The sequence below is a fragment of the Cricetulus griseus genome, chromosome 7, assembly GCF_003668045.3.
Source record: "Cricetulus griseus strain 17A/GY chromosome 7, alternate assembly CriGri-PICRH-1.0, whole genome shotgun sequence".
NCBI classification, from domain to species: Eukaryota; Metazoa; Chordata; class Mammalia; order Rodentia; family Cricetidae; genus Cricetulus; species Cricetulus griseus.
In genome coordinates, this window is record NC_048600.1 from 42,969,625 (window position 1) to 42,997,341 (window position 27,717).

The window sequence follows — 27,717 nt, forward strand, 5'->3', positions numbered from 1 at the left end:
AGGCAGGCATCTGACTTTCTAGTGTCCAGGACAAGGTCAGACAAGCACGTGTTCGGCCATTATGACTGCCGAAAGGGTAGCTGGTCCCTTCAAGAGAAGCTAGGAAGAAAGGAGGACTATAACAGAGATGTACATCCACACATGGAGAAGGAGAAAAGGGACAAGATCTCCTGAGCAATTTGGGAGCATGGGGGGGGAGGGGAAATAGAAGAAACAGGAGAGGGGAGGAGAACATGAGGGATCAGGAAGATTGAGTTGAGGGAAGAATAGAGAAGGAGAGCAAGAAAAGAGATACCATAACGGAGGGAGCCACTACAGGTTTAAAGAGAAATCTGGCACTTGGGAAACGTCTGGGGATCCGTAAAGATGACCCCAACTAAGAATCTAAGCAGCAGTGGAAAGGCTACATTAAATGCCCTTTCTCTATAATGAGAATGATGACTACTTTAAATGCCATCCTACAGCCTTCACCCAGTAGCTGATGGAAGCAGAAGCAGAGATTCACAGCTAAACAGTGAGCCAAACTCCTGCAATCCAGTTGTAGAGAGTGAGGAGTGATGAGCAAAGGGGTCAAGACCATGCTGGGGAAACCCACAGAAACAGCTGACCTGAGCAACTGAGAGTGCACAGACCCCAGTCGGACAGCTGGGGAACCAGCATAGGACCAAACCAGGACCCTGAACATGTCAATTGGTGTTGTGGCCCGGCATGTCTCAGCCCCAAGGCCACGGAAGCCATGGGGTTTGGCCTGAGTGGGGGATCATGAACTTGGAAATTCCTTGCAACCCAACAGTGATAAAGACCAGACACGAGCATCTTGTCATCTTTAGAGAGCTCTCAGTTCCATGCTGCAAAACTGGAGTCTCTCCTTTATTCAGCATCTTCCTGGCTGTAATCTAACCATTCTTCCCTGACTCTGAGATCATTTCTCTCCCATCTTCCTAGACCCTACCAGCAGATCTCTCTCCTCCTGTAGACCTCAATGCCCAATACCTCCTCACCATCTCCTCACTGTCACGTAGATCTAGCCATCCACCCTGGTGCAGGTATAGTCAAATGTTTAGTTCTGTAGAGATGCAAAACTAGGGGACATTCTCCACTGAGGCTCTGCCATACAACAGCAAATCAGCTAGCATCTGCAATACAATGCAGACCAGAGCTCTGGAGGTTTGGACCCTGAGAAATCCTCTAATGGAAATTTACTCGGCTCCTGACAAATTAGGAGGCCAGGGCAGTATATGGGGCCTCTGGTAGTGGAACCAGTATTTATCTCTAGTGCATGGACTTTGGGAGCCCATTCCCTATGGAGTTGTACTCTCTCAGCCTAGATACATGGGAGGAAGGCCTAGGCCCTGCACCAAATGATGTGACAGACTTTGATGATCCCCATGGGAGGCCTCACCCTCCCTCTCTGGGGAGTGGATTGGAGGTGGGAGGGAGGGTTTGTGGGGAGCATGGGAGGAAGAGAGGGAACTGGGATTGGTATGTAAAATTAGATTAATTTTAATTTACATTAAAAACAGAGGCAGCTGGGTGGGCGTTGGTGCTGCACACCTTTAATCCCAGCACTCGGGAGGCAGAGGCAGGCAGATCTCTGTGAGTTCGAGGCCAGCCTGGTCTCCAGAGCCAGTGCCAGGATAGGCTCCAAAGCTACACAGAGAAACCCTGTCATGAAAAACCAAAAAAAATAAAAACAGAGGGAAAAAAAAGAAGTCAAGGTAAACTATCAATACAATTTAAAAAAAAAAAAAAGAATTGGGAATTACTAGATTGAAAGCCAAACCAAATGACTTTGATTTGTTATTCAAAGCCCAATTTCATGTCAAATTGAAGTTATTACATTTACCTAAAAAACAATAAACTTCATATTAATGTAAAAGAGGGGGGCCCAGCAGATGTGAACTAGAAGAAGACAGAGGGATCAAAGTTGAAGATAGAGTGATAGAGACAGTGCAACGTGAAGAGTAGAGAGGAAGAAAGAGTGAAGAAAATGAACAGAGGGTATGGTAGACAGTGCTCATAGATACATGACAGGACTCTAGGGGAAAGGAGAGGGAGGAGGGGGAAATTATTTTTAGAAATAATGGCTGAAAAGTTCTCAAATTTGTTTAAAAACAATAATCTATACTTCTCAGAAGTCCTATCAACTTTATCCAAAAAAGAGTGAGAAACCCAAAAGGAAAAAAAAAAAAGGAGGAGGTGGAGGAAGAAGAAAGAGAAGGACAACAAGAAGCAGTATAAGAGCTAGAAGTGGAGGAGGTCCCTAAGAGGGACATGCATGGTCCCCTGGAGAGGGGGAAAGGGACAAGATCTCCTGAGCTAATTGGGAACATGCAGGGAGGGGAGAGGGAGTAGAAGAAAAAGATGGGGAGAAGAGGGGAGAGGGGGACATGAAGGGACAGGAAGATTAGTCAGGGGAAGAATAGAGAAGAGCAAGAAAAGAGATACCATCATAGAGGGTATCTATAGGTTTAAAGAGAATTCTGGCACTAGGGAAATGTCCAGAGATCTACGAGTTTAATCCCAGTCTAAGCAGGGGTTGAGAGGCTAGATTAAATGCCCTTCTCCGATAATGAGATTGGTGACTACCTTATATGCCATCCTAGAGCCTTCATCCAGTATCTGATAGAAGCAGAAGCAGACACCCACAGCTAAACACTGAGCTGAACTCTGGAATCCAGTTGCAGAGGGGGAGGAGTGATGAGCAAAGGGGTCAGAACCAGACTTGAGAAACCCACAGAGACAGCTGACCTGAACAGGGGGGAGCTCATGGACCCCAGACTGATAGCTGAAAAACCAGCATAGGACTGATCCAGAACCCCTGAGAGAGGATGTCAGTTTGAAAGTCTGGGAAATCTATGGGGCCTCTGGTAGTGAATCAGTATTTATCCTTAGTATACAAATGAACTTGGGGAGCTCTTTCTACGTAGAGGGACACTCTCTCAGCCTAGACCCACGGGAGGGCCTAGGCCCTGCTCCAAATGATATGACAGACTTTGAGGATCCTCATGGAAGGCCTCGCCCTCCCTGGGGAGCAGAAAGGGGATGGGATGGGGGCTTGCGGGTCAGGGGAGGAGGGGAGGGAGAGGGAACTGGGATTGACATGTAAAACAAGCTTGTTTTCATTTCAAAAAAAAAAATAGAAGAACTAGAAGTTGTCATGGTGGTGGTGGCACACACCTTTAGTCCCAAAATTCGGGAAGTAGAGGCATGTGGATCTCTGTGAGTTTAGGCCAGCCAGGTCTACAGAACAAGTTCCAGGATAGCCAGAGCTTTACAGCAAAACCCTGTCTTCAAAATTGAAACAAAACAAAAAACATAGATTTGGTGGATGACTACAAGAAAACAGTGTCTTCCAGGCACAGTGGGGAGCTGCACACACAAAGTCACAGTAGCTGTGACAACATGCATGACTTCTAAAGCTGACCTAGCAGAGGAAGCATTAGAGCTGCGGAGAAGTGTAGCCATTAGGCAAGGAGGAGTTTGTTTTCTTTAAGAGTGTAGCCTACTTAACTCAACTCCACTCCAGTGGGAGGCCACCCATAAGGACAGTATGGGCAGCACAAATTAAACTCAGGGGAAGGGGGGGGTGATAAGGGGGGGAGGAGAGTGACCAAAATTGGGTGAGTAAAGAGGGTGACAGGGATCTGGAATGACCTAGGTGGTGGCGGGACAAAACACGTGCTTCCAAATATCCAAAGAACTAAAATATGAAAAAATAAAAATGAACTCAATTAAAATTTCGATTACAATTAAAAAATAGAAATATTAACAATAAAAACACACAGGATCAACAAAACCAGATTACAGGACCCAGTTTAAAAAGTTTTGTGAACAATGACAATATATAAAATTTAAACTAAGTAAAAATTCCAGGACAGCCAGGTCTACATAGAGAGACACTGTCTCAAAAGTACAAAAAAACGGTAGCTGAGTGAAAACACAAACAAACACTGACAAAAGAAACAAAGAGAGGAAAAGAGGGTAGAGTGGACTGACATGTCTGACACTGGAATTGTAGAAGGCACAGCACAGTTTGTTTTTATTGAGTTGACCAATTTCCTGCCTAATGTTATATGCTACATAAGTCCAGATAACAAAAATAAAAATAACACATTAAGCCCAATGAGCTGCAGAATTAGGGTTTCCTGCAGCTCCAAAAACCCTTCCTCCTCAACACACCTGGTCAGACCTTCCCCTGAGGTGGACTCAGGCAAGGTCTCTGCTGTGAGAGAGAATGAACAGCTGTGCTGTCCCAGAGGTCATCATCTGGTCTAAGCACTCCCAGCTGGGTCCTGGCACTCTGCTAAGGGACACGGAGAATTACTTAGAGCATCAGTAGCAAATAAGGTCTCTGATACAGTGACAGCACAAGACATGGAAGACCATTTATGACTATAACTGAACCCAAAAGCAAGGATCACCCGCTCCTAAAAATAACAACCTCTACTGCCCTGAAAATGGCTGACACATGTGACTGCTGCTGCTTGGCCAATCAGAGTCCAATCTCCTAAGATACATGAAAATAGTACATACTTTTCTTACAAAAGACAAGTGCTAAATTTCAGATAATTAATAAAAACACATAGGATTCTAGAATATTAGTTCCATCAGTGATATTCACAGCTTTTACCAATATTGAGTAGATAAAAATTTCATGGTAAGCACTCTCCTTAAAGCCCTTTTCAGGTCCCTGTTCCTCAGGCTGTAGATGAAAGGGTTCAGCATGGGGGTCACCACTGTGTACATCATGGCAGCTGCCATGTCACTCCCAGCTGAGTGAGAGGAGGAGGGGTTGAAATACAGGGATATGATGGTTCCATAGAAGAGGCAGACCACAGTCAGGTGGGAGCTGCAGGTGGAGAAGGCCTTCCACCTTCCACTTGTGGATGAGACTCTCAGGACAGCACAAGCAATAAGAATATAAGACACGAGGATGCAAACAAATGGGGTGATCATTATCAAGCCTGCGACAACAAGAAGCATCAGCTCATTGAGGTGTGTGTCAGAGCAGGAGAGTTTCAGGAGGGGGGTCATTTCACAGAAGTACTGGGGAATGATGTTGTCTGCACAGAATGAGAGTCCAGCCATGAGCAGGGTGTGCAACAGAGCATTCAGGCTGGATAACACCCACGACCCGACCACCAGCAAGACACAGAGCTGATGGGTCATCTTGGTTGCATAGTGTAAAGGGTGGCATATGGCCACAAAACGGTCATAGGCCATCACAGCCAGCAGGAAATTGTCCATGTCAGCAAACACACAAAGAAAATACAGCTGTGTCAGACACCCAGAGAAGGAAATGGCTTGATTCCTGAGTATGTGTATGGCCAGCACCTTGGGGACAGTGGTGGAGGAGAAGCAGACATCCACAAAGGACAGGTTGCTGAGGAAGAAGTACATGGGGGTGTGCAGGTGGGAGTCTGTGCCGATGGCCAGGATGATGAGCAGGTTTCCCAGGACAGTGACCAGGTACATGATGAGGAAAAGCAGGAAGAGGAGCTGCTGATGCTGCTGAGGCTGCCTGGAGAGTCCCAGGAGGAGGAACTCAGAGACCATAGACTGGTTGGTGCCTCCCATAGGTCTGATCCCAGCTAGAGAAGAGAGACAGAGATGAGATATGTAGATGCTGGTGGTTTAGATGCAACAGATCATCCTTCATCTACGGGCATGTTGAAGATACATCCCTACATCCCAATCTAAAGGTTCAGTCTAAAGTGGTTGTGGTCCCACTGGCTTTGCCCTTTCAGCTTTATTGAATAAAGCATAGCCACAGTTTTGAACATACACTCCCCATTCCCCACCATCATGTACTCCTGTAACATCCCAAGTCTTTCTCCCACTCCCTAGCATCAAAAAGACAGAAACAAGAAAAACAGCTGATTATTCTCAAATACTCTGTGACAGACTCCTGACTTTTGCTGTTGCTCCTTGATGTGGAAGAGTGAACATCACTTGTTACAAAGGAAACTTTGCCATCTCCATTGTTCTAAAGTACCCAGATGGGCAGATGCTATGGTTTCAACCTATGTTTCACCTTGAATTTTCTAAGTAGTATAAAATCCTAGGCTCATAAGAAGATTCTGAGCAAGTGAAGAGTGGATGGCCACTGTCCTAGCCCTGTGAAGAAAGAAAGGATATTTGTGAGAATCAGACAGGTATTTACTGCAGCATCCATCCCACTGGGTCTAGACTCCCTGAGCATCTCATTAGAGACAAGCAGAAAGTCATTGTCCCACCTGTTTCCTCATCCCTGGGGATCAGTGATGATGTCAAAGTGTGTCATCCCAGTCCTGGGTCAGCCCCTGGAGATGAGGCAATGTGGGTGGAGGCAAGTCCAAGAGATAATTCTCTTAGAACTTCTTCATCTCATGACAGAAGCCCACAGATTTGAAGAGTTTGTTTCTTATTTTCTTAACTCAGAACGTTGGGGTGTTGTAGTACTGCCAGAGTGAACTTTGCCTTTTTTCCTGATAGCTTAATCATTTCCTCTGTAGGGATTTGTGTCACTTTTGCCACAGGATGTTCTTGGAGCATGGGTGTGAGTTGGTAACTTTACAGATCTAAGATTGGTTCCTTAAGACATATGATGTAAAGAAGAGTGACAAAGGAGCAAGATGGAGGAGCATAGAACCTGTCATGACTGGGGACCCCATTATCCAAAAGTGGACCCTCTTTGGGATATCTGACAGCTCACAAAGGATCCCCATTGGCAAAAACAATCCCCTAATCTCTACCCCCTCAAGAGTCTGTCTTCAACAGCCTGATTCACCCTCCACCATTTCTTTGTGTTTTATGACGTCCATCCACACCTCCAACACTGTGAGGCCCCTCATGATGACAGCTTTGGGACAGCCTTGGAAACCTTTGGTGACTTTGATATTGTTAGAACTCTCTTCCCTTTTGTTGACTACATGAGCTGTAAAACTAATACTTTGCACCATTGTGACTGCCATAAATCAACAGACATAAATCACACTATACAATCCAATCATACATAACCTCTTAAAAGGAATAGTTTCTGAGGTGGTTGTTTGTGTTCTGACCCTGAGGAGAACTCCTGCCACCTGTTTTTGTTACTTTTTTTTTTTTGAGGAATCTTGGTATGTAGCCCAGGCTGATTCCAACCTCCTTGTTTGACCTTCCTCTGCCTCCTTTGTGGTGATAGTTTGTTTGTGCTCTAACAGAAAAAGCTTGCCTGAAGATCAGATGGTAGAGCTAGCAAATAGTTAACCACAGAGCCAAGGCAGTGGTGGCACACACCTTTGTTCTCAGCACTTGGGATCTCATGCCTGAGAAAGAAGTACTTGGGAGGCACACTTCTCTAATTCCAGCACTAGGGAGGTAGAGACAGGATTACAAGGTGGGTGGAGATAGGATCTTACTCCTTTCAGTCTAAGATTTCATAGAGATAAGAATTCCAGTGGCTGACTGCTCCTTTGCTTCTCTGATCTTTCAGCTTTCACCCTGCATATCTGACTCCAGGTTTTTATTGATTACACAGACCAATTAGGATCTAGCTTCACTCCTTGAGTATTGACATTGTGTGTACCACACAACCAGCCCTTTAAATTATTTTCTAGTAAGACACAAGGTTGCTTCTCACCACATGCAGATCAGGTCTGGGTGTTTTGATTTTAGCCAGACTAAAGGCCAGCATGGAGAGGGGAATAGTGCATGAAGTCTGCCCTCTGATGAGGAGTTTATTGGCAATTAATACCTTCTAGGAAAGAAAGGGAGAGTCAGTTTCCTTCTGAGTGTAGTCCTTTGTATGTCAACTGTGCTCCTGTGGACAGCCACATACCCAGGAATACACAGGCAGCACAAACTGAACCTGATGCATATGAGAGAAAAAAAAAACAACTAATTAAAACATGGAGTAGGGAAGGGACTATGGATCTAGGAGCAAGTGGAAGAATGCTGAATGTGATAAATAAAAAAATCACTGTACAGACTTCTAAAAGAACTAAATTTTTATTTAATTTTACTTTAGTTTCCAGGTGTTTGGCCTGCATGTATGTCTGCATGAGGATGTCAGAACCCTGGAACTGGAGTTACAGACAGATATGCCTTGCCATGGGACTGCTAGGAATTGATCTTGGGTCTTCTGGAAGAACAACCTGGGCTCTTCAACACTGGGCCACCTCTCTAGCCCAGGAACTACAAGAAAAAAATTGAGTAGCAACAGTTCCCAGAGAAAATTCCCTATGTCCTCAGATTTCATCATCTTTACTTGTCTAAGGTTTTAGATTGAGTCAGTTATTCAGATTTTCCTTCTTGGTACATAAACAGGGACTATTGCAGCCGTGTCTTGGTGAAACTTTCCTCTTTGCTATTGACTACATGCAGCTTATGGCTTTGAGGACAAGGGGTGCTGGAAGTTCTAGAGGAGCAGATAATACTATAGCAAAGCATTGATGTGAGGAGCCCCAAGAGAGGAGAGAGACAGAGGAGTGCAAGCCTGCTGTGACTGAGGGACTCCATGCTCAGACAGTAGACTTCTCAGGGATGTCTTCCCAGCTCACCATGGATCACCATTTTGCAAAAGCTGCCTAATCTATAGACACCAGGAGTGTGTCTTCAAGAGCCCTGTTTATACTCTACCACCTCCCTTCCAGGGAGGATCATAAATGGTCTCAGTAATGAGACAGGAGACTGCAAACTCCTAGGCCATCTTAAGTGTAATATTCCTGTCCCCATAAGTCCAGAAGCTGGCAGTTATCTCCCAAGCAAGTGTTGAGAGCAAAGACTAAAGATGCATAGAGGAGCTGGAGGGAGCTGGAGAAAGCCCTGCTGCTGTCCTGCTCTCAAGTCAGGAATATCTGGAGCAGTCCTCGGTGGGCATGTTGAAAGCCAAGTGTTGTTGATCTACTTATTGTAAGAAAAGATTTTCATGAACATGATAGTTGGGCATGGTGGTTCATACATGTAATGACAGGATTATGAAGGCTGAGGCAAGAGAATTGATAAGAGTCCTTGACCTGGCTCTCTGCTCCTCCCTGTACTAGAGACAGCCACATCTTTTCGTGCAGTGCCAGCCTCGCTCCAGAGACGCAATGGTGAAGGTCGGTGTGAACGGATTTGGCCGTATTGGACTCCTGGTTACCAGGGCTGCCTTCACTTCTGGCAAAGTGGACATTGTTGCCATCAATGACCCCTTCATTGACCTCAACTACATGGTCTACATGTTCCAGTATGACTCTACCCATGGCAAGTTCAAAGGCACAGTCAAGGCTGAGAATGGGAAGCTTGTCATCAGCGGGAAGGCCATCACCATCTTCCAGGAGCGAGATCCTGCCAACATCAAATGGGGTGATGCTGGCGCCGAGTATGTTGTGGAATCTACTGGCGTCTTCACCACCATGGAGAAGGCTGGGGCCCACTTGAAGGGCGGGTCAAGAGGGTCATCATCTCCGCCCCTTCTGCTGATGCCCCCATGAAGTCTTAGTAAGGCTGGAGAAAGGACTCATTGATTGAGAGCACTGGCTGCTCTTCAAGAGGATCTGGGTTTGATTCCCAGCACCCACTTCTTGGTTCTCACACCTTCTGTAACTCCCCATCCAGGGCATCGGATACCCTGAAGTCTTTGGGCACCAGCCATGAACAAGGAGGCCAAACTTCCATGTACATAAAATAAAATCAATAAAAACTTAGAGTTAGTAGTTTCATCCAATAAATAGGAAACTTTAAGAAAATTGAAACTCCTCGAACACACAATGATGTCCCAAAGGGCAACTGTGATCCCTGAGAGACAATGAAACACTGTCAATAGGAGCTGCAAGACTGTCACCCAACACTGGGAAGTGTGAGGCAGAAGCTCAAGCCTTGCCTGGACTCTACACCAAGACCCATCGAAACAGAAAGACTAAATCATCCGGGAGCTGTGCTATCAGAGTCAGAGCACACCCAGCACCAACCTCAGGTTCAGTTCCTCTGCTGGAATTACTCTGTGACTGGGTTCCTGGGTGGGGGGAGAGCACATGTTCATCTTGTGTGTATGCTGTGCAAGGGGTGAGGAGGATGCCTGTTGTTGGTGGAGATGGAGCTCATAAAATAGCCCAGCCAGCAATAGATAATTAAACAAGCAAACAATAAGAAGCATACAAGAGCAGCTGGGACTGGTCCAGAAATTTCAAAATTGTCCACTTCAAACAGCAACAACATGGTGAAGGCATGCAAAGAAACAGGAAATCATGACCCATTCATCAAGAATATCAAAATGATTGCAGCAGCTTCCTGTGAGAGAGAGCAGAAGTCATCTTTAACAACAATACTTCAAAGGAGCCATTGTAAAAATATTGACAGATGGAATGTCAATCAGGCTTAAAGGAGTAAAGGAAGGCTGGGAAGACAGATCACATGACAATGGCAATTGCTGCTGAGCCTGAGGACCTGCTTGTCATCCTCTGGATCTACACCAAGAAAGGAGAAAGCCAACAAGTGGTCCTCTGCCCCACATGGGTAAGCCTTAGAATACATGCTCCCACTCCAGAAAACATGAACAGTAAACAAACAAATAAATGTAAATGAAAGTTTGACGACAATGTCACATCAAAGAATAGGGAAATGGGGAATGTGGGAGGAAAACAAGGGCCAAGGGGAAATTCTGGAGTTGGGAAGATCTAATTGAAATAAACCGCTCATCAAAGGGCTTCAGAAGATGTGAACTAGAAGAAGAGGGATCAAAGTTGAAGATAGAGTGATAGAGACAGTGCAACGTGAAGAGTAGAGAGGAAGAAAGAGTGAAGAAAATGAACAGAGGGTATGGTAGGCAGTGCTCGTAGATACATGACAGGACTCTAGGGGAAAGGAGAGGGAGGAGGGGGAAATTACTACTAGAAATAATGGCTGAAAAGTTCTCAAGTTTGTTTAAAAACAATAACCTATACTTCTCAGAAGTCCTATCAACTTTATCCAAAAAGAGTGAGAAACCCAAAAAGAAAAAAAAAGGGAGGAAGAGGTGGAGGAAGAAGGAGAAAGACAACAAGAAGGAGTATAAGAACTAGAAGTGGCATAGTGGTGGTGGCACACACCTTTAGTCCCAGCATTTGGGGAGTGTAGGCCAGCAAATTTCCCTGAGTTCAAGGTTACACTGGTCTACAGAGCGAGTTCCAGAATAGCCAGGGCTTCACAGAAACAAAAACCTGCCTTGGAAAACAGAAACAAAAACAAAAAGAAAAAACCTAGATGTGGTGGGTGACTAGAAGAAAACAGTGTCTTCCAGGCACGGTACGGCAGCTGCACACAGTGGCTGTGACAACATGCATGACTTGTCCAATCTGACCACACATAAGCTGCAGAGGACATGGGCAAGAAGTCTCCCCTAACTGGAGAGCTGTTGGCAAGTGTTGGCCACTAGGGAGGGAAGAGACAGTTCTCTTTAAGAGTGTAGCCTGCTTAACTCAGCCACACTCCAGTGGAAGGTCACCATCCTGGGAGTATGGGCAGCACAAATCAATCTTGGTGGATGTAAAAAGGGGGAGAAAAGGGGAAAAAATTGGGTAAGTTGAGAGAGGGATATGAATCTGGAAGGAACTGGGTGGTGGTGGTACAGAATGCATTGCAAGTTATCCAAAAAACTAAAAAATAAAAAGACAAAAATAAAATTAATTAAAATTTTGATTACAATTGAAAAATAGAAACCTTAACAAAAATACACAAGATCAGCAAAACCAAATTATAGGCCTCAACGGGAAAAGGGAAACAATGACACTTTTGAAAGTGAAAGAGAATGTATAAATTTTTAACTAAATGAAAGTTGCTGGACAGCCAGGCCTACATAGAGAGGCTATCAAAACAAACAAACAAACAAACAAACAAACACAAAGAGTAGCTAATTGAATACACCACTAAATGCGGCATCCACCCTTGACCAGCAAGAAAGACGCCACACCGAGGAATCTTCTTCAAACACAGTTTAATCGGGAACCTCTTTGCTTTGTACAATGTATAATGGAGGCGGCAGCAGTGGCGGCGGCCCCGGGCCGAGGGAGACGGGGCTTGATATAGTCTACATCTACCAATCACCTAACCCTACGTGGCGCGCCAGGATAGGTTGTCTCCAAGCAGAATTAAGAGGATACATGACCTTTACCATATTTGGAGTTGTTTACCACAGAGAGCGCTCGCCGTCGGGCTGGCGGAAGGCGGAAACCGGCGCCATCTTTTGGGTGCGGTTTTCTGCAGCTCCCTACAGTTCCCCCTTTTTGTTTTAATATTATAGGAGTAGCAGTATCTATCTGTTGTCAGATTTCAGTCATCTCTGTCTTAGGTTCAACCCCAGTGTCCCTATCTTACCCGTCAAAGAGTCACTGTGTCGCCCTCACAGGCTCATGTCTTAGGTTGAAGGGAACACATGTATGCTTATTCGCTCAGCATGAGGGTAGGTGCCCGTCATTGAGCATGACTGATTCAGATACGCATCACTCACTCAGCAAGGGCGAGACAGACATCTATTTGTCTGTCAGCATGGATAACCATGCTTGAGGGGACTGTCCTGCTTCCACAGCAGCAAAGGCCTGTACCAACATAGCAGCTTGGGATTTTTGTGACTTCCTGATCCTGCATAGGCACCACAAGCAAACAAAAATGGCTAACAGCATCATGGAAAACATAACCCCTATTCCAGCCCATTCCTTAACTAAACTAATGGCTTGTGCAATCATGGTATTACTTCTCTGCTGTGTGACCCTCATCCTGCAGATACACCATAACGCTATGAAACTAACTAGGATAAGCATTCCTCCCAGGGCACCCATTCCTGCCCACTCTTTCAGATGATTCATGGCTTGAGTGATCCACGCAGACAGTCCTTCCGCAACCGAGATGTCGACCCTGGTGGAATTCACATGCACTATGGAGAGTCTCAGCTCCTGCATCAGCTTGTCAAAATCCCCAGACCAGTTGCCTAGAAGATACTATGAAGGTTGTTTAGACATGTTTGCTGCTAAAGAATAATTCTGATAGGAAACAGCTGTTATACACAAACCAGGCATTCTCCATTCACATCCCAACTGTGCCAGTTACCATAAAGTATCCAATTGTTCCTGCAATAGATCAATGTGTTGATTCAAAACCATAATGCCACCTTTCAATTGAGCATTAAGGGTAGATTGGATATCCAATGCAATCTCCATATGCTAAGTGCAGCAATTTCAACTCCTTACTAGTTAAGAGAATGTCATCCATATAGTGGACACATCTCACAGCAGGGTATTTCTCTCTAATAGGAGCAATAGCATGACACACAAAAAGCTGACACATAGTGGGGCTATTGGCCATACCCTGGGGTAAAACCACCCACTCATATAATGGTATGGAGAATAGAAGGTAAAGTAAAAGCAAACCTAACACTATCCTGCACACATCACAAATCAGGTTCTTCATGATTGGGTAGGGCTGACAGCAATGGTAAACCACGCTGCACAGGCCCCATGACTTGCATCTATTTATTTCCTTCAGCTGTTCTAACGTCTCCTGCCCCTCTTCTACAGCCTTGCGGCATCTTTGATCCTCTAGACAGCTGCGAACCATTTTCCAAATAGGCCTCGTCCCTGGCTTCAGCGTTCCCTGTGCCCAGGCAAAATCTAGATCTTTTCCAAGCTTATCCCAACTATCCACAGTGAGATTGCCCGAAGACCACGTTGTACAGGGCCCATAATTTGCATCTGCTGATTAATAGCTCTAAGATTGTGAAGCAATCTCCATTTACCAGATTTTTTCTTAATGACAAAAATAGGAGTATTCCATGGAGATACAGAGGCTTTTATATGCCCCAGATCCAGCTGCTCCTGCACTAGAGTCTTAGCAGCTTCCAGTTTTTCAGAGGAAAGTGGCCACTGAGGAACCCATACCGGCTCCTCTGTTTTCCAGGTAATAGGAATACCTCCCTCAGTGGCCCCTAGGAAAAACCCAGACCTAGATTCTTTGGTCTTGGTTGTGGGATAATAGGACTGGCACGACCCTACAGATGTTTCCCGAGGCCTCGGCCTGGGACGTATCCCATTCGTTTCATGATACCTTGAGATGTTTCTGAGTATTCATTTGTGAGTTTAAAACCCATATCCTTTAACAAATCTCTTCCCCATAATGAAATTGGTAAGTCTAACACATAAGGTTGCATGGTCCCTGAATGCCCTTCCTGATCTTTCCAAGGCAATTGTCTAGCACTCATATCAGGAGCCTTAGCATAGCCTAAACCTTGTAAACTTTGAGAAGAAACCTGTATAGGCCAGCCAGAGGGCCAATCTTTAGTGGCTATGATGCTCTTATCAGCTCCAGAATCTAGTAAGCCTAAGATTTTCTTACCATTCACTATTAACTCAAGGGTTGGACGTTGATCAAGGTCTAAAGCTAGGAAAGTTAAGTTTGATCCAGTGGAGCCAAAGTTTCCCTCTCCTCTCTCTCTGGCTTGTGCTGGAAACTTGTCATGCAAGCTTGGCAAAAGCAGTAACTGTGCTATCCTGTCTCCAGGAGAAATGGCTGTAATCCCTCTAGGAGATTCTACCATGATCTTTACTACACCCATGTAATCAGGATCTATAACTCCAGGATGTACTCGTAAACCTTTCAATGCTGCAGATGATCTTCCTATAAGCAAACCTACTGTGCCAGGCTCAAGGGGTCCCTTAAAATCGGTGTCAACAAGCTGGACCCCCATTCTGGGAGTTAATACGAGTCTGGTGGTGGAGCGTAAGTCCAGCCCCGCGGAGCCTGTAGTGGCTCTCCTCGGTCCCTCGGATGACGAAGAGAGGGCCAGGTTTCGGGACTCTGCTCCTGGTTCTGATCCTCCATGGCCCCATATATTTGTGGGCCCTGGGGTCGTGGGCCCCGTCGTCCGTTTTTTGGACGGGCTCCTCCATACCCCTGAACAAGAGGCTGTCCACTGATGTCTTTTACTGATCTACAATCCTTAGCCCAATGATTTCCTTTTCTACATCTAGGACATAAGCCAGGTTGCTTAGGGCGCGGAGCAAAGTTATTGACTTTAGTGTTTCCTCCCTCGGGGCATTGCTTTTTCAAATGCCCTTGCTTGCCGCATTTAAAGCAAGCTCCTGAACCTCCACCTTTCTTAGTTAATTGCATCACAGCAGCTGCTAGGCCAGCATTAGTCAGCGGACCCCCTAACTCCCTACAAACTTTCATCCAGACTTCAAGGCCTTTACCCTTATATGGAGTTATTGCAGCTCTGCACTCTTTTGTACACTGTTCATAAATCAGCTGTTTGATCAAAGGCATAGCAGTATCTGGATCCCCAAACACTCTTCCTGCAGCTTCTACCATTCTTGCCACAAAGTCTGAAAAGGGTTCCATAGGACCCTGTAATATCTTTGTAAGATTTCCACTGACCTCACCTTTGTTAGGCAGAGACCTCCAAGCCCTAATGGCTATTTGATTAATCTGATCATACACTTGAGGAGGATATCCTGTTTGTTGCTGTGCAAAACGTCCTTGACCAAGAAGCATGTCCACATCCCAATATTGATCACCAGCTGCACGATTAATCGCACCTTGATCATTGGCAAACTCAATTTGAAAAGCTCTCCAATCCAAATATTGTCCTGGTGATAAGCAAGCTCTTACCAAATTTGTCCAATCACTGGGTGTCATACAGTAGCGACCGAGCGCTTCTACCTGAGCAATTGTAAAAGCTGCCGTCACCCCATAGGTGCGTACCGATTCTGCCAGAGCTTTGACTATTTTAAAGTCAATTGGTTCATGATATCTCTGTTGGTTACCGTCTGTAAAAACTGGATAAGCCAGTGGTTGAGTAACCTGAAGCTCAGTGCGAACCGTACGCCACACTTCCGGACAGAAGGTGGAGCAACCAGGACCTCCTACTTCCTCTTTCGAGCAGTAGGGGGGAGGAGTGGTAGGGCGGTGCCCTTGCTTTACAGTCGCCATTTTAGGACGCTGTTTTTCTGATACTTTTAATGAATGTTTTTACATGAGCTCAATAATCTCTTCCTCCTCTTCCTCCATGATGTCCTCATCCTCACATATATCCTGCTCTGATTCTGAATCCTCTCCTGGTTCTTTTAACTCCTTTCTCAACCTTCCTAGAGAAGGATAAACTTGCTTCTTATCCCTTTTCTGTTTCTCCTTTGATTTCTCACTGCAAGTCGGATAACACCACCAGAAAATAAAAGCCCACACTGCGATGTCAAAAAGCAGCCAAATCACCACTATAATAGCGGGGTCCATTAACTTACTCTCACTCTGCAAATTAAAGCAGAAGCGAGGTTTTTTACTTTCGGTTCGCTTTTGTCGCGAACAGTGTTGCTCCTTTCCGGAGACTTTACCGCCTCTTTCCCGAGGGCTTTGTTGCTCCTTTACCGGAGACTTTATCGCCTCTTTCCTGAGGACCTTGGTGCTCCTTTACCGGAGACCTATCTCCTCTTTCCCGAGGACCTTGGTGCTCCTTTACCGGAGACCTATCTCCGCATTCACCGCGGACTTTACAGTTCCACTTACCTTGGGAACTTACCCCCGACTGTGAGAAGTTCTGATTCCCCGTTCGGGCCACCACTTGCGGCGTCCACCCTTGACCAGCAAGAAAGACGCCACACCGAGGAATCTTCTTCAAACACAGTTTAATCGGGAACCTCTTTGCTTTGTACAATGTATAATGGAGGCGGCAGCGGCGGCGGCGGCCCCGGGCCGAGGGAGACGGGGCTTGATATAGTCTACATCTACCAATCACCTAACCCTACGTGGCGCGCCAGGATAGGTTGTCTCCAAGCAGAATTAAGAGGATACATGACCTTTACCATATTTGGAGTTGTTTACCACAGAGAGCGCTCGCCGTCGGGCTGGCGGAAGGCGGAAACCGGCGCCATCTTTTGGGTGCGGTTTTCTGCAGCTCCCTACAACTAAACACTAACAAATGGAACAGAAAGAGGAAAAGAGGAGAGAGTTGACTGACATGTCGGACACTGGAATTGTAGAAGGCACAGCACAGTTTGTTTTTATTGAGTTGACCAATTTCCTGCCTAATGTTATATGCTACATAACAAAAATAAGAATAACACATTAAGCCCAGTGAGCTGCAGAATTAGGGTTTCCTGCAGCTCCAAAAACCCTTCCTCCTCAACACACCTGGTCAGACCTTCCCCTGAGGTGGACTCAGGCAAGGTCTCTGCTGTGAGAGAGAATGAACAGCTGTGCTGCTCCAGAGATGGTCTAAGCACTCCCAGCTGGGTCCTGGCACTCTGCTAAGGGACACGGAGAATTACTTAGAGCATCAGTAGCAAATAAGGTCTCTGATACAGTGACAGCACAAGACACGGAAGACCATGTTGTGACCACACAGAGCTCCCAACAAAAACAACAGCATCCACTGCCCTGAAAATGGCTGACACATGTGACTGCTGCTGCTTGGCCAATCAGAGTCCAATCTCCTGGGTGAGGTGCATGAAAATAGCCATTCAGAATCATCCCAAATTGGAAAGGCCATCTCATACCGAACAGGTATCAATTCCCAATTACAACCACACCCAACACAAGCCTGTGTTTATCATTGGTCCTTTCCATCTTTGTCCCATTGAGACTCCTCCCCCATTCCCCAAAGCGGTGCTCTGTCTCTTACAGTGAGATGAAAAGTACAGGTGTGGTCATGGTTGATTTTACCAAGTCCTGACACAGACTCATGGTCCAATTGAATTGAAAACCCTGAAACCTATGGATATCTGACTTTTAACAAAGAAGTCAAAGCAAGAAAGCATCTTCAATAAATGGTGCTAGCATAAATGGATATCAACATGCAGAAAATTGCAAATAGATCCATATCTATCACCATGCACAAAACTCAAGTCCAAGTAGATCAAAGACCTTAACATAAATCCAGGTACACTGAAGCTGATAGAAGAGAAAATGGGAGGTAGTCTTGAATGAACTAGTTCAGGAGACCACTTTCTACACATAACACCAGATGCACAGACACTGAGAGCAACAATCAATAAATTGGACATGAAACTGAAAAGCTTCTGTAAGGCAAAGGAGATGGTAAATAAGACAAAACAACAACCCACACAATGGGAAAAGATCTTCACCTACCCCACATCTGACAGAGAGCTGATCTCCAAAATATACAAAGAACTAAAAAAGCTAGACATCAAAATACAAAATAACCCAATGGAAAAATAGGGTACAGAGCTAAACAGATAATTCTCAACATAAGAATCTCAAATGCCTGAAAAACATTTAAGGACCTGCTCAACATCCTCAGTCATGAGGGAAATGTAAATAAAAAAAAAAACTCTGAGATACCATCTTACACCTGTCAGAATGGCTAGGACCAAAAACACTGATGACAGCCTATGAGAGGATGAGGAGTAAGGGGAACACTCCTCCACTGCTGGTGGCAGTGCAAACTTATCCAGCCACTTTGGAAATCAGTATGATAATTTCTCAGAAAATTGGGAATCAATCTACCTCCAGACTCAGAATTACCACTCTTGGGCATATACCTAAAGAATGCTCAATCGTACCACAATGACACTTGCTCAACTATGTTCATATCAACATTATTCATAATAACCAGAATCTGGAAACAACCTAGATGCCCCTCACCCAAAGAATGGATAAAGAAAACGGGGTTCACTTATACAATAGAGTACTACTCAGATGTTAAAAACAATGACATAATGAAATTTGCAGGCAAATGGATAGAACTAGAAAAAAATCATTCTGAGTGAGGTAACCCAGACCCAGAAAGACAAACAAGGTATGTGCTCACTCATAAGTGCAGACTAGATGTAAAGCAAAGGATAACCAGACCACAAGCCACAGCTCCAGAGAAGCTAGGTAACATCAAGGACCCTAAGAGGGACACATGGATCACCCTGGGAGGGGAAATAGACATGGCAATATGAAAAATGACATTTGTTAAGTTTTTATCTCTCTGTTACTTAAAGATCTGTATCCTGGGTTTTGTATCCAGGACAGATAGTAGACAATTTTCCTACAAAAGACAAGTTCTAAGTTTCAGAAAATTGATAAAAACATATAGGATTCTTAGCTATTATAGTTCCTCTATAATACAGCTTCAAACATTATTGAGTAGATAAATATTTCATGGTAAGCACTTTCCTTAAAGCCCTTTTCATGTCCCTGTTCCTCAGGCTGTAGATGAAAGGGTTCAGCATGGGGGTCACCACTGTGTACATCATGGCAGCTGCCATGTCACTCCCAGCTGAGTGAGAGGAGGAGGGGTTGAAATACAGGGATATGATGGTTCCATAGAAGAGGCAGACCACAGCCAGGTGGGAGCTGCAGGTGGAGAAGGCCTTCCACCTTCCACTTGTGGACGAGACTCTCAGAACAGCAGAGGTGATGTGGATGTAGGAGATCAGGATGCAGACAAATGGGGTGACCATGATCACAGCTCCCTCTGTAAGAAGCATCAGCTCATTGAGGTGTGTGTCAGAGCAGGAGAGTTTCAGGATGGGAGTGGCGTCACAGAAGAAGTGGGGGATGATGTTGTCTGCACAGAATGAGAGTCGAGCCATGAGCAGGGTGTGCAACAGAGCATTCAGGCTGGATAACACCCACGACCCGACCACCAGCAGGGCACAGAGCTGATGGGTCATCTTGGTTGCATAGTGTAAAGGGTGGCATATGGCCACAAAACGGTCATAGGCCATCACAGCCAGCAGGAAATTGTCCATGACAGCAAATGCACAAAGAAAATACAGCTGTGTGAAACACCCAGAGAAGGAAATGGCTTGATTCCTGAGTATGTGTATGGCCAGCACCTTGGGGACAGATGTGGAGGAGAAGCAGACATCCACAAAGGACAGGTTGCTGAGGAAGAAGTACATGGGGGTATGCAGGTGGGAGTCTGTGCCGATGGCCAGGATGATGAGCAGGTTTCCCAGGACAGTGACCAGGTACATGATGAGGAAAAGCAGGAAGAGGAGCTGCTGATGCTGCTGAGGCTGCCTGGAGAGTCCCAGGAGGAGGAACTCGGAGACCATAGACTGGTTAGTGCCTCCCATAGGTCTGATCCCAGCTAGAGAAGAGAGAGAGAGATGTAGGAGCTAAAGGGTTTGAATGCAACAAATCATACTACATACCTTGCCATATTTAAAACAAAACAAAAAACAAATGCAAACAAACAAAAATCTGCATAGGGCTGGAGAAATGTTTTAACTATTAAAATGCCTGGTCTTCCAGAGGACCCAGATTCAATCATAGGGTGGCCAGCTTTAGTGTATAACCGTTTTCCAGGTGATCTAGCGCCCTCTCCTGGCCTCTATGGGCACTGCATCTTTTGCTATCATACATTCAAGAAAATACACAATACACATAGACATAAAATAAGTGTGTGTGTGTGTGTGTGTGTGTGTGTGTGTGTGTGTGTGTGTGTTTAAAAAATAAAACCTCCATTAGATTTGCTGAATCGGGATCTACCCATAGTGCTCATACTCTCAACCTCCAACTCCCAATCCTAGATTATTCTGGTCTCACCAGATTCACCCTTATGCTTTATTAACTATAACATAAAAACATATATACGTGAGATGGAAGATGTTTCAGTGGGTTAAACCATTTACTGAACAAACATGACAGCTTGAGTTTGAGCCCAAAACACTTAAAGTTGGAAGGAGAGTACCACTTTCACAGAGCTGTCCCTTGGCTCCACATGTGCATTGTGGCATATGTAACACACACACACACACACACACACACACACACTAGTACATATATTGTCTTCATGCATACACAGATGACCCTTCCCTAAAATCCCTGATAACTTTCCCTGTCTTTCCCCCAGTCTTAGCAGCTCATAGGGAAAAGAAAAATAGCAAGGGCCAGAGAGACATGTCAATATGCGAAGACACTTATACCTAGCCTGACACCCTGAGTCAAGCACCCAGGATCCACATAGTGGAAGGAGAAAGAAATTCCCCTAAAAGATATCCTCTGACTTCCACATATGCTGTATACACACACACACACACACACACACACACACACACACACACACACACACACCACTGAGTGTAATGAACTTTCAAAATATAATGAGAAATAGCTAGTTACTGTTGTGTTCGGCTCTAATTTAGCCTCATGGAATCACAAATGTTGCTATTGGTCCTTCAATATGGAGGAGTTAGCATCGTTTTTCATTAACTAAATTGGCATCAGCACTGCTATTACAATACCTCACAAGTCAGTGCTGTAACTGGCCCATGTTCACTTCCTTGGAGTTGCTGGGCAGTGGTGTTCTTTATTCTAAGGATGGGAAAGGGTTAGAATCCTAAGAGGGCTTTGAGCAAGCGAAGAGTGGGTGATCACCATCCTAGCCTTCTGTGCAGCAAGGAGGTTTGGGGGACTCAGATGGGTATTTACTGCAGCATCCTTCCCACTGGGCTAGACTCCCAGAGCATCTCATTAAGGACAGGCAGACAGTAATTGTCCTGCCTAGCTCCTAGTCTCTGTGGACCAACAATGAAGAAGAAGGGTAACATTTTATTCCTGGGTCAGAACTCTGCAATAAAGCAGTCTGGGTGGAGACAAGTCCCAGGGGAAATTCCCTTAAACTGCATCATCTCGGCACCCTAAGCCTACAGGTTTGCTGTTGGTTCAGATGTCTCCGTCTTACAGCAGAGACTGAGGTATTGCAGCACTGTTTGGTGAATGTCCCTCTTTCTTTCCCACCTGGCCATTTACTGCATAGGACTTATAGCACATTTCCAGGCAGGAAGATGGGTGACTAGACTGCAATAGATGGAATTAGAACTGAAGCTAACACTTAAAAATTTGATGTAAAATACTGGGAAGGACGGGGAAAGATGGAAGAGTATGTGGCCAGGCATGGCTGAAATACTGCATGCACCAAGAGTTGACCTCCTTTGGCTGTCTCCCCAGCACACAATGAATCACCCATGTCTTCAAATTTATAGTTTCTTAAGAGTGTGGCTCCACCAGCCCTACTTAAGCTCTGCCACCCCTACTAAAGAAAGATTCGTGATTGGACTCAGATCCTCCTGAATGCAGTGTTAAAGGCATGAGCCACCTCTCAAAGCCTGTTTTTGTTTTCTGGGAGATCACACTGTAGCCACCAAGGCTGGAAGTATGTGTCAGTTCTATTTCCTTATTTTCTCTCTCTCTCTCTCTCTCTCTCTCTCTCTCTCTCTCTCTCTCTTCCTTCCTTCTTTTCTTTCTTTCTTTTTTCCTCTGTTCTTGAGACTGGGTTTCTCTCTGTAACAGCCCTGGCTGCCCTGGAACTGACTTGTAGTCCAGATTGGCCTCAAACTCACAGAGATCCTCCTGCCTCTGCCTCCCGAGTGCTGAAATTAAAGGCGTGCACCACCACTGCCCTGCTGTTACCTTATTTTCTAGAAGAAGGCTGTTGAATATAGCAAAGTTGTAAGTGGTTAGACATACATCTCTAAGTCAGTTTCTGCTAACCTAAGAAGACCTTTATAACCTTAGGAATTTATAAACTTTAATCAAGGTTAATCAAACATATTGTTAGACCCCCGAAAACTCAAGTATCCGGGGTCTCAGGCCAGGTTCTCGGTCACCCCAATCACCAGGTGGATTCGAGAGCTTGCTGCAAACTGCACGAGGCTTTATTGTAATTTAACGAGCTAACCCTATGTTAGCTCGGGTCTTTCACCCACCTGCCATGGCGGACGGCTAGAAAAGACGGCTCCTTGGGTCTCCCAAAAGATCTTATAGGGCAGCGTAAGGGGAGTGTCTAGGGGTACGCACAGGCTTACGCACAGGCTCACGATTGGTGTGCTTCCAGGCTTGGAGGGCTTGCCCTGTGTTGATTGGTCAACTGGTTGTTATGGCCCATAGGCCCTCCCAGGGTGGTTGCTATGCTCTCTACGTCATTGTCGTGCGCTTGTCCGTAAAGCACACCCAGGGTCGTAAAGCATAGCGCCACCAACTAACTTCTGATTGGTTCCTTGTCACAAGACAGGCATCTGACCTCTAAGTGACTAAGGTTCCTTGTCACAAGACAGGCATCTGACCTCTAAGTGACCAAGGCAGGTTTATGGCAAGCACGTGTTCGGCTGTCATGGCTGCCAAAAGGGAAGCCGGTTCCTTCAATATGTTGGTTCTTATTTAAAATTTATTTGAAGCCTGTTATTGAACAGTTAGCAAAGATAGAAGTAATTAGCTGTATATCTCTAAATTAGCTTTTGTTAATCTGAGTAGACCTTTATAACCTTAGGATTTATCATACAAAGATTCATACTAGGGCTGGAGAGATGGCTCACTGGTTTTAAGAGCACTGACTGCTCTACTAGAGGACCCAGGTTTAATTCCCAGCACCCACATGGCAGCTCACAACTGTCTATGACTCCAAGACCAGACACCCTCACACAGACATGCATGCAGGCAACACATCAATGCACATAAAATTAAAAGAACTCATAGCAATCCAAAATATTTTGGAGACCTGCTGCTGTCTTCTTAGTCTAAAAAGTAGAGAGCATGATAAACCAAGGGCTCAGTAGGACTAAGAAATCCTATGATTGCTGCCTTGGTTGGTTTATGCCATGCAGCCATCTTACTCAAGAGGTGGTGAAGTTGCATTGCAAGCACTTTCCTAACCTTAGTAAAGATGGCTGCCAGTCACATGGTTGCTTCTATCCTAATGAGGTCATCAGCCAAGATGGAGGCAAGTCATATTGTAGCTATTTAAAAACATCTATTATCCTAAACAAGAGTTGAAATTGTTACATATACAGTAAGTAGACCTATTTTTCTAAATAAGAGTTTAATCATATATAGCAAATTAAGTTTCAAGCTTTCATTACAAGTTTTATGCTTTTTACTACAGTGCTTATAGATTCTTTAATCACAATAAAGCATTTACAAATAATGAGATAAGTGTTTACACAATAGTTTAAAAAGATTTCTTAAAAGTAGAGTACAGAGAAATCATAAAGATTAAGGTTTTGAAGAGTGAAAAAGTAGAAAAAGCTTAAAAATAAGAGACTGTAGATAGATTTTTGTTTTGTTTTTTCAAGACAGGCTTTCTCTGTGGCTTTGGAGGCTTTCCTGGAACTAGCTCTTGTAGACCAGGCTGGTCAAGAACTCAAAGAGATCTGCCTGCCTCTGCCTCCCGAGTGCTGGGACTAAAGGTGTGCACCAACCACTGCCCAGCTATAGATAGATTTTTCTTTAAGCTGCCATCTCACAAAAAATAACATGGAGACTTTTATTAATTATGAAAGATTGCCTTAGCCTAGGCTTGTCCCCTTAGTTCTTATAATTTAAATTAACCTACATCTTTTAATCTATGCTATTTTATATGGCTGGGTTTCTTTTACTCTGAACTGCCCATCCTGCTTCCTCAACATCTGGCTGGAGATTCCTCCTTTCTTCCTCCCAGAACTCTGTCCCCAGAAGTCCTTTTCCTGCCTGGCTAATGGCCATTCAGCTCTTATTAAACCAATCACAGTGACACATCTTCACTAATAAAGGGTATCTTCACTAATAAAAGAATATTCTGCAACAAGAGACTTTTAGGGGTGTACAGCAGAGAAAGCTCAGATGTACCAAATTTGGGATGTTTTATTTGTGCAGTGGCAGAGGTGTTTAGGATTTGAGAGTGAAAGGACCAGCTCCCCTTTCGGCAGTCATAGCAGTCAAACACCCATGCTTGTATGACCTTGTCCTGGATGCCTGCCTCGTGACAAGGAACCAATCAGAAGTTAGCTGGTGGCTCTATGCTTTACAACCCTGGGTGTACTTTACGGACAAGCACACAGCAATGATGCACAGATCATAGCAACCACCCTGGGAGGGCCTATGGGCCATAACAACCAGTTGGCCAATCAACACAGGGCAAGCCCTCCAAGCCTGAAGGGTACACCAATAGTGAGCCTGTGCATACCCCTAGACACTCCCCTTACGCTGCCCTATAAGATCTCGGTACTGTGGCTTCTCAGAGTCTTTGCTAGCCATCCGCCATGGTGGGTGGATGAAAGACCCAAGATAACATGGGGTTAGCTCGTTAAATTACAATAAAGCCTCATGCAGTTTGCAGCAAGCTCTCGAATCCGCCTGGTGATTGGGATGACCGTGGTTGTGACCTGGGACCCTGGATACCTGAGTTTTCCTGGGGTCTAACAAGAGAATTTGAAAATCAAGTGTGCTGGCTTTGGCCACTGAGCTAGACTGAGGCCATTTGCAGCAACACAGGGAAGCCTTAATAAGGAGGCAAGGAAAAGGTTGCAGATAGGAGCGCCATCCAAAGAATCTAGAGAAAGAGGAGGCAAAGAACAAAGAAACCCTTCCTTCTTATGAAGGGACCAGCTCCCTATTTCAGCAGCCATTACAGCCAAACACACATTTGCCTAACCTTGTCTTGGTCACTAAGGTCAGATGCCTGCCCCTTTCGGCAGCCATAACAGCCGAATATGTGCTTGTCTGACCTTGCCTTGGTCACTAGAGGTTAGGTGCCTGCCTCGTAGCAAGGAACCAATCAGAAGTTACCTGGTGGCGCTATGCTTTATGGCTCTGGGTGTGCTTTATGGACAAGCGCACAGCAATGACGCACAGAGCATAGCAACCACCCTGGGAGGGCCTATGGACCATAACAACCAGTTGGCCAATCAACACAGGGCAAGCCCTCCTAGACACTCCCCTTATGCTGCCCTATAAGATCTCTATGCAGCCCCTTCGAGCTGTCTTTTGTAGCCATCCACCATGGTGGATGGATGAAAGACCCGAGTTAAATGGGGTTAGCTCGTTAAACTATAATAAAGCCTCATGCAGTTTGCATCAAGCTTTCGCCTCTGCCTGGTGATTGGGGTGACAGAGGTCCTGGGCTGAGATCCTGGAGGCCTGAGCTTTCTGGGGGTCTTACACTTCCATAGTTCTTATATAGGCTTCCAGCAGAAGGTGTGGCCCAAATTAAAGGTGTGCCTTCCTGCCTCGAGGTCTGGATTAAAGGTATGTGTCATCCATCCTCAAGATCCAGGGAAAAGACATATTGTCTTCCTGACTCAAGATTGGGATCATAAGTGTGCCCTCCATTTCCTGATTGTAGTTCATTCCAGATATAAACAAGTTGGCAACCAAGAATAGCCATCATAGTGATGCTCCTTTTATAAACTTGGATGCCTTTGTGTTTGGGGCATAGATGTTAAGAATTAAAATGTCATCTTTGTGGATTTTTCCTTTCATGAGTATGTAGTGTCCTTCCCTATCTCTTCTGGTTATTTTTGGCTTGAAGTCTATTTTGTTGGATATTATATATTAACATGTCTACATCAGCTTGTTTCCTAGGTCCAGTTGCTTGGTATCTTTTTCTTATCCTTTACTCTGAGGTAATGTCTATCCTTGATGATGAAGTATGTTTCTTAGATGTAATGGGATGGATTCTGTTTCCACATCTATTTTGTTGTTGGGGGGGTGGTAATGGTCTCTATGTGTGTATTTCCCTTCTTTTGGTTTTGCTGGTCTGAGATTGTGTGTTGCCTGATGGGAAATTTTATGTGGAACTGATAGGTGTGGCCACTGTGGATTTTAAGTAAAATGTTTTTCTGAATATTTGGGGCTGACACTTAGGACTGGGGATGAGACTGGGGGGTTGGATCTGGAAGAACAGAAGCAGAGATGATGATCTGGAGTCAGCCCACCTGTTTCCCTGGCAGAAGCCAACAACCAGTTTTCTTTTCTTCATATTTCTCCAAATTTTTATCAAAAATCTAATATTTGTAGGGATATTACATGGATGCAAAATTCTGAAAATAAAATTAATGTCCACAAACAAGGTGAAAAATATGTAGATATGGATAATATTAAGACTATATGATCCTCAAGGACAATACGAATAAGTGAACTACAGCTTTGCATATGGCACGGAAGATTCTTTTTTTTTTCTTTGAATTATTTTTTCACTTTACATACTACTTATCCTGGGTGCATGAACTGGCATTCCCTTGCTCAGCCTGGATGCAGGCGGGGAGGGGCTAGGTCCTGCCTGAATTTGGTGTACCAGACTTTGTGGACTCTCATGCTTTTCTCTAGAAAAACAAAACAAAAGCCCTAAAAAGTCAAAATGAATTCTTGAGTATCAGTTCCCATTGTGGCTTCATTGGCTTTTTCACATTACACACAAAATGATTTCATGGTAAGCACTTTCAAGTCCCTGTTCCTCAGGCTGTAGATGAAAGGGTTCAGCATGGGGGTCACCACTGTGTACATCATAGCAGCTGCCATGTCACTCCCAGCTGAGTGAGAGGAGGAGGGGTTGAAATACAGGGATATGATGGTTCCATAGAAGAGGCAGACCACAGCCAGGTGGGAGCTGCAGGTGGAAAAGGCTTTCCACCTTCCCCTTGTGGATGAGACTCTCAGAACAGCAGAGGTGATGTGGATGTAGGAGATCAGGATGCAGACAAATGGGGTGACCATGATCACAGCTCCCTCTGTAAGAAGCATCAGCTCATTGAGGTGTGTGTCAGAGCAGGAGAGTTTCAGGAGGGGAGTGGCGTCACAGAAGAAGTGAGGAATGATGTTGTCTGCACAGAATGAGAGTCAAGCCATGAGCAGGGTGTGCAACAGAGATTCAGGCTGGATAACACCCATGACTCGACCACAAGGAGGACACAGAGCTGATGGGTCATCTTGGTTGTGTAGTATAAAGGGTGGCATATGGCCACAAAACGGTCATAGGCCATCACAGCCAGCAGGAAATTGTCCATGTCTGTAAGTTCAAAGAAAAAATACACCTGTGTGATA

At 45.0% G+C, this 27,717-nt stretch overlaps 3 protein-coding genes and 1 pseudogene across 4 annotated transcripts; 1 reads left to right on the plus strand and 3 right to left on the minus strand.

Moving 5' to 3' along the window:
* Positions 1 to 2,319: 2,319 nt before the first annotated feature.
* On the minus strand, positions 2,320 to 5,580 carry LOC100766528 (olfactory receptor 1361). Its single transcript, XM_027423910.1, has 2 exons — positions 4,655 to 5,580; positions 2,320 to 2,338 (listed from the first exon to the last, which is right to left on the minus strand). The coding sequence occupies exons 1-2, from the start codon at positions 5,578 to 5,580 to the stop codon at positions 2,320 to 2,322; spliced, it is 945 nt and encodes a 314-aa protein (XP_027279711.1).
* A 3,461-nt stretch (positions 5,581 to 9,041) lies between these two features.
* On the plus strand, positions 9,042 to 9,440 carry LOC107980311 (glyceraldehyde-3-phosphate dehydrogenase-like). Its single transcript, XM_035448088.1, has one exon. The coding sequence runs from the start codon at positions 9,057 to 9,059 to the stop codon at positions 9,438 to 9,440; it is 384 nt and encodes a 127-aa protein (XP_035303979.1). The 5' UTR covers positions 9,042 to 9,056.
* A 4,326-nt stretch (positions 9,441 to 13,766) lies between these two features.
* Positions 13,767 to 19,997, minus strand: LOC118237699 (olfactory receptor 1361-like). 2 transcript variants are annotated; one of them, XM_027424044.2, is made up of 2 exons: positions 19,084 to 19,997; positions 13,767 to 14,601 (listed from the first exon to the last, which is right to left on the minus strand). In XM_027424044.2, exons 1-2 carry the CDS (start codon positions 19,995 to 19,997, stop codon positions 14,532 to 14,534), a joined length of 984 nt encoding a protein of 327 aa, XP_027279845.1. In that variant the 3' UTR covers positions 13,767 to 14,531. The 2 variants fall into 2 exon arrangements, with proteins under 2 accessions (XP_027279845.1, XP_027279846.1); XM_027424045.1 differs by lacking the exon at positions 13,767 to 14,601 and having other exon boundaries at positions 19,053 to 19,997.
* A 3,436-nt stretch (positions 19,998 to 23,433) lies between these two features.
* Positions 23,434 to 27,680, minus strand: LOC113836541 (annotated as a pseudogene).
* Between the last annotated feature and the right edge of the window lie 37 nt (positions 27,681 to 27,717).